Genomic DNA, 10,060 nt, shown 5'->3' on the forward strand with positions numbered 1-10,060 from the left:
CACGTATTCCAGATTTCCATCCAAAAACATGGGGGAAGGGAGCCTCAGCTTCCAACCTTTGCCTGGAGCCCGGATACTTCCCTTGTGAAAAGACACTGGGGTCCCTCTAGGGTCCACAAGGATGGAAAATCCCTCTCTATGACCCCTCCATGGTCCCAGGCACCAGTGGGAACTCAACTTTGTTCTCTCTTCCCTGCTGTGGTTCCAACTCCATTTTTGGAAATTTCATTTCCCGTTTCTCTGCATTTGTCCGTGGCTGCATATTTCAGAATTACTGTGAGTGGCAACCTTGGCTTTCAGAACAGACCAGGTCTCCAGTGGGTGCATCAACCAAACAGCTGACTGCAGCGTCGGACCCCCGGATCCCATCACGTCATCAGGACCCAACCCAGGCTCATCTTGCCTGGTCTGGAAACTCACAGTGACTCTTCGCTCCTGTGCACCTGGCACCAAATCCCCACAACCACCCCGGGGTTTGCAGTTCAGGACAAAATGCATCAGATGAGGAAACTGAGGCTCAGAGAGAGAACATTACCACCCAAGGCCATGTTGACAGTGAATGCTCCGGGAATATTTTGCTGAAGATGTTTTCCTTCAAAATGTAACCTCTACCCCAAATAAATGTCCCCTAAAGTTTACAGGCAGGACCCCAGAATGGCTAAGACAGCTTTGCCCCAGGAATGAGGGGCACTGAGAAGGCAGGAGGGACTCACAGCTGTGTTCCCAGGATGGGGAGTGGACGATGACACAGGAAGATAGAGAAGACGCTGAAGGCTGAGACAGAAAGAAAGCCCCCGGCCCCAGGTGAAGAGAGGGTTTACGTTTCCTTCCCTGTTTCCCTGTATTTCTCCTCTGTGTGCATGACCCTGGTGACCTTGACCTGAGCCATGCAGAAATGTCACAGCTGTGTCTGCACTGACATGAGGTTGCAGAGGAGCCAGAACCCACACCCCCTGCAGCATCTCCGGGGCCTGGGGACCCTGTGGGAGGTGAGAACCCCCGGGGATGTGCTGAGAATGAAGGAGAACCCATAGGGGAGGATCTGGGAGGGAAGGACGTGCCCTGATCTCCTCACCTGGATGGGACATCTCAGGAAGCCTTGGGTCCACTTGCTGCAGCATCATGGACACCAGAGTTGGGCCCCTGGAGACAGGCTGTTCCCCTTCCTGTGGGGCTGCTGACGTGACAACCGCATGACCAGGAGGACCAGCCCCCGAGTGACCACACCCTGTGCTTCTGTCTGTCCTCCAAGCACCAAGGTCCCTCCCTCTGCACAGCCGGGGCCAGAGGCAGAGACGCCATGACCCCCACCCTCACTGCCCTGCTCCTCCTTGGTGAGATCTCAGGAGGGGAGGGGATGCCCTAGTCTGGGAGGGACCCACCCCACAGCCAGGCCCTGGGCAGTCAAAGACCTCAGGCACAGGATGGTCATCGGGAGGAGGGGTATTGCTCAGGACTCGGGGCCATCCTCTCACAGAGACTCTCGTCCAGGTCTGAGTGTGGAACCCAGGACCCGAACGCAGGCAGGTGAGTGTGTCCCCAGGTGTTCCATCCCACCTCCTCACTGGGGCCGGGGGTCACCCACCAGCCAGCTGGGAATGGAGGACAATAGTTCTGGGTGGATGGAGAGGGGACGTCTGGGGGCTTGGGGCTGAGCTGGGAACTGGAGGTGGGAAAGGTCTTGTGACTCAGCCTCTGTGTCCTTCCAGAAACCCTCCCCAAACCCTCCATCTGGGCTGAGCCAGGCTCTGTGGTCACCTGGGGTAGCGCTGTGAACATCTGGTGTCAGGGGACCCTGGAGGCCCAGAAGCTCCATGTGTATAAAGAAGAAGGCTCAGTGTACCTGGACAGACAGCCCACACTAGAGCCTGGGAACAAGGCCAAGTTCTCCATCACACACATGACAGATAGACATGCAGGACGGTATCACTGTTACTATCGAAGCCCCGCTGGCTTGTCAGAGCGCAGTGACCCCCTGGAGCTGGTGGTGACAGGTGCGAGCCCCCTCAGGGTCCCCACCCCAGGCTTTGCCCTCAGGGAGGGGGTCTGCTCCCAGAGTGTCTCCCTCTCACAGTCCAGCCCTGGGGTTATTGTGGGGGGTGGAATCTGAGCCCCATTTAACACGCCCCCTCCTCCTCTCCTAGGATTCCATGGCAAACCCCGTCTCTCAGCCCTGCCCAGCCCCGTCGTGACCTCAGGAGGGAAGGTGACCCTCCAGTGCACCTCATGGGTAGGATTCCATAGGTTCGTCCTGATGAGGGAAGGAGAGCCCAGACCCGCCTGGACCCTCAACTCCCAGCGACACACCAGTGGGCAGTTCCAGGCCCTGTTTCCTGTGGACCCTGTGACCCCCAGGCTCAGGTGGACCTTCAGATGCTATGGCTATTTCAGCAACACCCCCCACGTGTGGTCACTCTCCAGTGACCCCCTGGAGCTCCTGGTCTCAGGTGAGGGAAGCTGATTTTTGGTCCATCCATGTTTTGACCACCAGACAGGTTATGGAGGCTCTGCTTCCAGGGGAGCCCCAGATCAGAGGGTGGGGGGAGGAGACATGGGGATCTCACAGGTCAGAGAGACAGAATGTGAGAGACACTGAGACCTGGGGGTCAGGACAGGAGAAGAGAGGTTTGGGGAGAATCTGCTCCTCAATCCACGACTGGTTGTCTCCCAGGTGTGTCCAGGAAGCCCTCCCTCCTGACCCAGCAGAGCCCTTTCTTGACCCCTGGACAGAGGCTGACCCTCCAGTGTCGCTCTGACGTCGGCTATGACAGATTCGCTCTGTACAAGGAGGCGGCACATGACCTTCCCCAGCACCTTAGCCTGCAGCCCCAGGCTGGGCTCTCGGGGGCCGACTTCCCCCTGGGCCCAGTGAGCAGCTCCCATGGGGGCCGGTACACATGCTATGGTGGACACAACCTCTCCTCCGAGTGGTCGGCCCCCAGTGACCCCCTGGACATCCTGGTCACAGGTGAGGGGACACGGGTTCAGTCAGGGCCCCAGACTCTGCACAGGCCCTGCTGGGGGCGTCCCAGGTGGTGGTGGCTGGGATCGGGGGTGTGGGGTCCCCAGGGAGGGAGAGAGACAGAGAGACAGGGGATGGGGAAGGGGAGAGACTCAGAGGACAGACAGACTCAGTTCAGAGCAAGGATGGACAGCCCTTCACCCGCCTTCCTCTCTCCAGGACAGCTCCTCTCCACACCCTCCCTCTTGGTGCAGCCGGGACCCATGGTGGCCTCAGGAGAGAATGTGACCCTGCTGTGTCAGTCCTGGAGCTTTGTGGACACTTTCCTTCTGTCCAAGGAGAGGGCAGCCGACCCTCCCCTGCGTCTTAGATCAAAGTACCAAGCTGGACATTACCAGGCCAAATTCTCCATGAGTCCTGTGACCTCAGCCCAGGGGGGGACCTACAGGTGCTACGGCTCATATAGCACCTCCCCCCACCTGTTGTCACACCCCAGTGACCCCCTGGAGCTCCAGGTCTCAGGTGAGGGGCCCCAGCCCTGTCCCCTCTGTGTCCCAATGTTGTCTTCAGGGCCCTGTGCCCAAGAGAGCCCTGGGCTGAGACATAATGGAAGGGGCTCAGGGGAAGTGTCACCCGAGGGGTCCGCCCCTCAGAGCACAGGAGGGAAACACGCCCCTCCCTCCCTGCCCCTTCCCTTGTCCCCGTCACCACAATTCTCCAGGTGGAGGAGGAGGGCCCTGGGGGCCGCAGGGCACATGAGGGAGAAGACTGTAAGCAGAGACAGGGTCTTGAAGGGAAACTCCAGCCCCCTCCTGTACTACTGCCTTTCTCCCCAGGATCCTCTGGAGAGCCCGGCCCCCCAGCCACAGATCCCAGCTCAACAGCTGGTGAGTCACGGTGGCTTCTGTCCAGGGCTTTCCTTCCCGTGTTTCAGAGATGCCAGGGCGGCCACCAGGCTCCAGGGGCTCTGAGGCCAGGGGGAGGAGGGCTGGGGTGGTCATGGCAGAGGGAGAGGGTGGGGGCCCAGCTGGGGAAGAGGCAGCCCCCTCTGCCCCCCCGCCCCCGACCCCAGGAGCCTCTGCGGGCAAGTGAAGGTCTCTGTCAGGAGGAAGCGGTTGGGTCCATGGGAGCAGGGATTGGTTACACCGTCAGTTCAGGCACCTCTGGAGACGCTGGCTTGGACACGCCCCTCCCCTGCCTGGGCCTCAGTTTCCCCAGGTGTAAAGGAGAGAGTCGTGGCCCAGATTAGATTTCCCCTCAGTTCTGGCCGTGGCTCTGGCCCCCTCCGGGGGGAGAGGAGGGCTCATGGGGAAGCCCCTCCGGGTCGGGATTCTATGGGGACCTGGCCCTCTGCAGCGGTGGGATGACCCTGGAGGGGGAGGGACGGGAGGACAATGGCTGGGGGCCTTCAGGTAGTGAGGGGAATCTGGAAGGACCCTCGGCCCCAGACGAAGACGCTGGGACAGACCCGCCTGCAGATAAGGAGCCCAGAGCCCCAAGCTGGTGTCAGCCTGGGGGGGGGGGCAGCATGAGGAGAGTGCAGGGAACCCACAGCCCAGGTTCCAGTCCCACCCCTGCCACCTCCACGCTGGGCCACCTGGGACACGTGATCAGCCTCCCTGTGCCTCACTTTCCTGTCTGTGGAGTGGGGGGGCGGGGGCGGGGCGGCAGTCCCCTGCTGCGTGACCCTTGACAGGGTCAGAGGTGAATGCCCAGAGCCCAGCACGTGCCTGGCACACAGCAGGCGCCCAGTTAAATGGCATCACTGGCTCCTTCACGGTGTGGCTCTGCCCAAGGTCCCAACCGGTACCTGTACGTCCTCATCGGGGCCGCGGGGGCCTTTGTCCTGCTGCTCTGCCTCCTCGTCGTCCTCCTCGTCCGTCGCCGGCGTCAGGGCAAAGGCAGGAAGCCGGGTGAGAAGGGACGGGGGTGACCAGCCCCAGGGGGTGGTGGCTCTCCCGTGGGTGGATGGAGAGTGGCTCAGGGCACCAGCCAGAGGGAAACCAGATGTCGGAAAGGCCAGCGTAGAAAGACACTTCTGCAGAGTCTCACGTCGGAGAGGCTAGAAAGAAAACACGTAAGGTCGGCACCCATGTGCCAGTTGAAGGTGTTTTCCTCTTTTCCGTCTCGGGAGATGTTGAAACACGGGCAATATGTGTGAAGGGTTCCTTTCCTCTGGGATTATGTGGCGGGGGTCGTAACCTCCCAGCCCAGGGGGAGGCTGATTTCCAACTTCCTGCAGGGGCCGCAGACCCAGAGCCCCAGGACAGAGGCCTGCAGGACAGGTAACTCGTGCCCGCAGACCCCCGGGCCCCCACCCGCCTGCCCGTCTATGCCCCCTAACACCCCATCTCCTTCCCAGCTCCGGGCCAGCTGCCGCCACCCAGGAGGAGACCCTCTGTGAGAGGAGTGGGGGCGCCCCGGGGGGTGGGGGCTGGGAGGGGCTGGTGGCTGGGAGTGAGGACCGCGTTCCTGCACGCGTGGCCTCGGCCCCTCACCCGCCACTGGAGCCCCTGGACCGCGGGGTGGGGTGTGAGCCCAGGGGACCTTGCCAAGAGACACGCCCCCCTTTCTGCCCCAGCAGATGCCGCCATGCAAGACGCACAGCCCGAGGAGGGGGTGGAGCTGGACCAGCGGGTGAGACCCCTGCTCCCGTGCAGACCCCGAGGGCCCTCCTGGTGCCAAACGTAAACCAACGGACACTCCTGTGTCCTCACATCACCCGGTCGTGGCGGTGTCCCACGGGTGCCCTCTCCCTCCTTGGGCACCCCGGGGCCTCTTGCCGTGACCTCGCGGGACCTCCCACATGCCCCCCCCCCGTGACTGGTCCTCACCCGCCGTCGGACTTCCGGTTGTTGGGGTGCTCGCTCAGGTCTCAAGAGGGTGCGTGAACACCCGCAGGTCTCTAGGCCCCGTTCGTTCATTTGCCCGGCAAATGTGCACGGAGAGCCCACCGTTTACCAGGCCCCACCTAGTGCTGCAGGCACGACAGTGAGCAAACCTGACCCACGCTCGGCGAGCTCACCTTGTGGGCGACAGACCATATGCGAGGAAGTGGGCAGTGTCCTGGAGTGCAAAGCGTGGCTGGGGAAAATAAGGCAGGAGGTGGGGGTAGCAGGCGCAAAGGTCCTTAGGCAGCAACGTGCGTTTTCAGGAAGGTGGGGGTGACGGCCATGTGGTTGGAGCCAAATGAGCAAGAAACAGTGTCAGGAACAGATTCAGAGCCGTAGGAAGCACCCAGATGCCCCAAGGCTCAGGAAGTCCCTGAGGAGTCCACCAGGAGATTGACCTAAGCTGCCTAAAAGTTCGAAAGCATCACTCTGGCAATAGTGTGGAAAACTCACCGAGGCTGTCGAGTGGGATCAAGGAGACGAATCTCCCCCTCACTGTCTGTCTCCAGCAGGACGCGGAGGATGGGGACCCCCAAGGAACGACGTATGCCCAGGTGAGCCACTCAAGATCAAGACTCAGTCGGGGACCGGCCACTTCTCCTTCCCCCCTGTGGGGGGGATTGCCGGACACAGAAGACAAACAAGCAGAGGAAGACAGGCAGATGGACAGTCAGGTGGGTCCTCTCTTCTCCAGGCTCCCAGGCTCCCCCCACGCTAACCACACACCTCCCCTCTCCCTCCGCCCACTGCAGGCTGCCACATCTGACGCCCCCCCAGATGTGACCTACGCCCAGCTGAACCGCTTGACGCTCAGACGGGAGACGAGTGCACCCCATTCCTCCCAAGCCGGGGAGCCTCCAGCAGAGCCCAGCGTGTATGCTGCTCTGGCCATCCGCTAGCCCAGGAAGGACCCACACCCCACACTCCAGGGAGGGGACCGCGGGGACCCCAGGAGGCGCGGGAGCTGCCCACAGAGGCCGCCTAATGGCCCCAGCCAGCCTGGACTCCTAACATAGACCAGTAAGAACTCCTGGGACCTTCTGGGAGTGACCGGATTCTGCCATCAAAGATAGCTAGAGCCCCTACATTTTGGAAATAAAGCAACAGACTTCTCGATAATCCGTGAGCGAAATGAGAAACCCAAAATGGAAATGGGAGAATGCTTACGCTGAATAATGTAAATGTTACACATTTACAGGAAAAATTAGCAACCGGGAACGAACGCAGGAAAATTAGCAACCGGGAATGAACGTATTTCAAAAAAAAAGCCTAAAAAGTCAATGGCGTAAACTATTGTACCAAGAATTTAGAAAAAATAGCAAATTATTCCAAATGAAGGTAGAAGGAAGGAAATTATAGCGATAAGAGTAGCTACTAATGAAGACAAACAAAAAATAGAGCATAATCAATAAAGCCCAAAACGTTTATTCGTGAAAACATGAAACATATTCATAAATCCTAGCCACGATGCCAAGAAGGACAGAGAGAGAGAGACAGACAGAGACAGAGAAAGAGGACATTATGAGCACAGCATCACATCCTATAGACTTTAAATACATAACAGAATTATTATGTTTATTTTTATTACTTATTATTATATTATTAACAATTTTGTGCTAATACATTAGAAAATGTAGAGGAAATGGACAATTCTCAAAAATGCAAAATGATGGAATAGGGATAAATAGAAACTCTAAATGCCGTATGTATAAAATATGTTGAATACACAATTAAAGTTTTTTCCACAAAGTGAACTGAGTCTGGAAAGTTTCACTGATGAATGCCTCCAAACACTGATGTACTCATAAAAATACACACACACGTGCATGGACACACCTACAGACATGTGAACATGCAAACACACATGTGGACACACAGGCACAAATACACACATATAAACACAAACACGTGAACACACATGCATGCACAGACACATGGACACACCTACATGCACGTGAACACACCCAAACATGTGAACGCACATGTGAACACAGGAACACACAAGCACACAGAGACACATGGACAGACCTACATACATGCGAACATGTGAACACACACTGAAGCACACACAGACACAGAAACACCTACACACATGAACACACACATACACACACAAGAACCTGTGAACACACGTATGCACACGTGGGCATATGGACACACCTACATCCACAAACACGTGAGCACACATGTGAACACACATGCACACATACGCATACCAAACTTACACAGGCTTCCCCAGAGAACAGAGAAGGAAGGAATGCTCCCCTGACACATTTTATCAGGCCAGAAAAACAAAAATTAACACGAAAATCTGGCAAGAAAACTACAAACTGGGAAAATCACGGTGAGCTCCGTCGCATGGACTCAGGTACAGGTCCCTAAACAAAATATCCAGAGACAAGGTTCAGCGATCTATAAAATAGGTTAACATGTCATGACAATGCAGGTATCTTTTTTTTTTCAGGAATCCCTGGTGAGTTTCATATCCAAAATCAATACACTTCAAACATTAAAATAAGAAATAGTAAAGCAGGACAATAGCAACAGATGCAAAGCTTTTGATAAAACAGATCGCCAATTTATAAAAGGGATAATTTTTACAGGCAAAAGCTTGAAACCTTTGTGCTGTGAAGGAGACTGAGACAACCATGTTCGGTGCTGCCACTTGTATTCAAGAAGTAACCAGCCAATTAAATAAAGCAAAAAAAAAAAAAAAGTGGTAAACACTAAATGGATAGAATAATGCTGTATTATTAATGGATCACAAAATTGTGTGCATGGACTATTCAAAATCATATAAAGATCCATGATTCTAATTTGAAAAGGATTTATGCAATGTCACTGGACACATCATCAATGTCCAAAAATCAACTGCATTTCTGGGGGGCCCCTGGGGGGCTCAGTTGATTAAACATCCGACTCTTTAGTTTCGGCTCAGGTCATGATCTCACGGTTCGCGGGTTCAAACTCCACATCAGAGTGCAGGGCCTGCTTGGGATTATCTCTCTCTCTCTCTCTCTCTCTCTCTCTCTGCCCTTTCCCTCACTCATGCTTGCTCTCTCACTAAATAACCTTTTAAAAATAAAAATAAAAATAAAAATCAATTGCATTTCAGATGTCCACTTTGGGGGCCCAGAGAATGGGGAGAGCAGGTTAGGGGCACCAAGTACAAAGGCAGAGGGTCAAACTGCGGGGTCCTCTCCTTTCAGAGCGCTGGCCGCAGGCACATTATTTCAAACTCTGAGGCAGCGAAAGCAGATGACCACCATCTGCATGGGGATGTTTACTGGATGCATCATACAGTGATGTTCCTCTACTAAGATTGTAAGAAATGCAGATAAATGACGAGCACTGGGTGTTCTATGCAAGTGATGAATCACTAAATTCTACTCCTGAAACTGTTATTACACTATATGTTAACTAACTTGGATTTAGATAAAATTTTAAAATAAAATAAAGAAATATGGATAAGTTAAGGTGTTAGGTTAATTCCCAGAGTCCCAAAGAATTGGGAGAGGTTTGAATTACATGCGATAGAGGCACGATTCATCTTATGACATGTCGCTTCATGGCGCGTTTTTACACACTGAAAGTTTGGGCAACCCTGCGTTAAGACTTTATTTTTAGAAAGAGAGCGCGCGCAAGAGAGAAGGAGAAGGAGACAGAGGCTGACTCTGTGCTCAGCGCGAGTCTGACGCGGGGCTCAATCCTGGGATCAGGACCTGACCCAGAAAGAGTGGCATGCTCAATCGACCTCAGCCACCCAGGAGCCCCAGTATTTTAAAATTAAGGTATGTACTTTTTTTTTTTTTTTTTTTAAGACATAATGCTATTGCCCACGTAATAGACCACAGTATAGTATAAACAGGATTTTTATACCCACTAGAAAACCAAAAAATTCATTCCATTTGCTTTATTGCCATATTCCCTTATTGGTGGTCTGGAATTAATTCCCCAATATCCCCAGGTGTGCCTATAATCCTAGAGCGGGGGCGGCTGCAGCCCAGAGAAGGTGGACATCGCTACTCAGAGGCTCGCTAGCGGGTCCTGTGAGGTGACTGTCCAGGGGCGCAGGACGGTCCTCACTTCCCCGGGGGCGGATGCCGTGACTCCCGTCAAGGACAGACGCGGGCGGCACACTCAGCTCGCCGCTCCGGCCCTACCTGTTCTCTCCGAGTGCCTTTCCGCTGGGCACCACCTCTTCTGA

General features: G+C 55.3%; 1 protein-coding gene across 1 annotated transcript; it reads left to right on the top strand.

Moving 5' to 3' along the window:
• The first annotated feature begins 1,178 nt into the window (after positions 1-1,178).
• LOC109259237 (leukocyte immunoglobulin-like receptor subfamily A member 6) lies at positions 1,179-7,039 on the top strand. The gene is given in 14 exon segments (XM_053905799.1): positions 1,179-1,290; positions 1,293-1,334; positions 1,492-1,527; positions 1,710-1,994; positions 2,145-2,447; positions 2,672-2,968; positions 3,182-3,484; positions 3,799-3,849; positions 4,759-4,875; positions 5,205-5,247; positions 5,325-5,362; positions 5,544-5,599; positions 6,363-6,527; positions 6,606-7,039. Coding segments are annotated over 14 exon segments (1,980 nt in total). The 5' UTR covers positions 1,179-1,193; the 3' UTR covers positions 6,753-7,039.
• The last annotated feature ends 3,021 nt before the right edge of the window (positions 7,040-10,060 follow it).

The sequence above is a fragment of the Panthera pardus genome, unplaced genomic scaffold (assembly GCF_024362965.1).
Source record: "Panthera pardus isolate Hobbes unplaced genomic scaffold, ASM2436296v1 HiC_scaffold_18, whole genome shotgun sequence".
Taxonomy (NCBI): domain Eukaryota; kingdom Metazoa; phylum Chordata; class Mammalia; order Carnivora; family Felidae; genus Panthera; species Panthera pardus.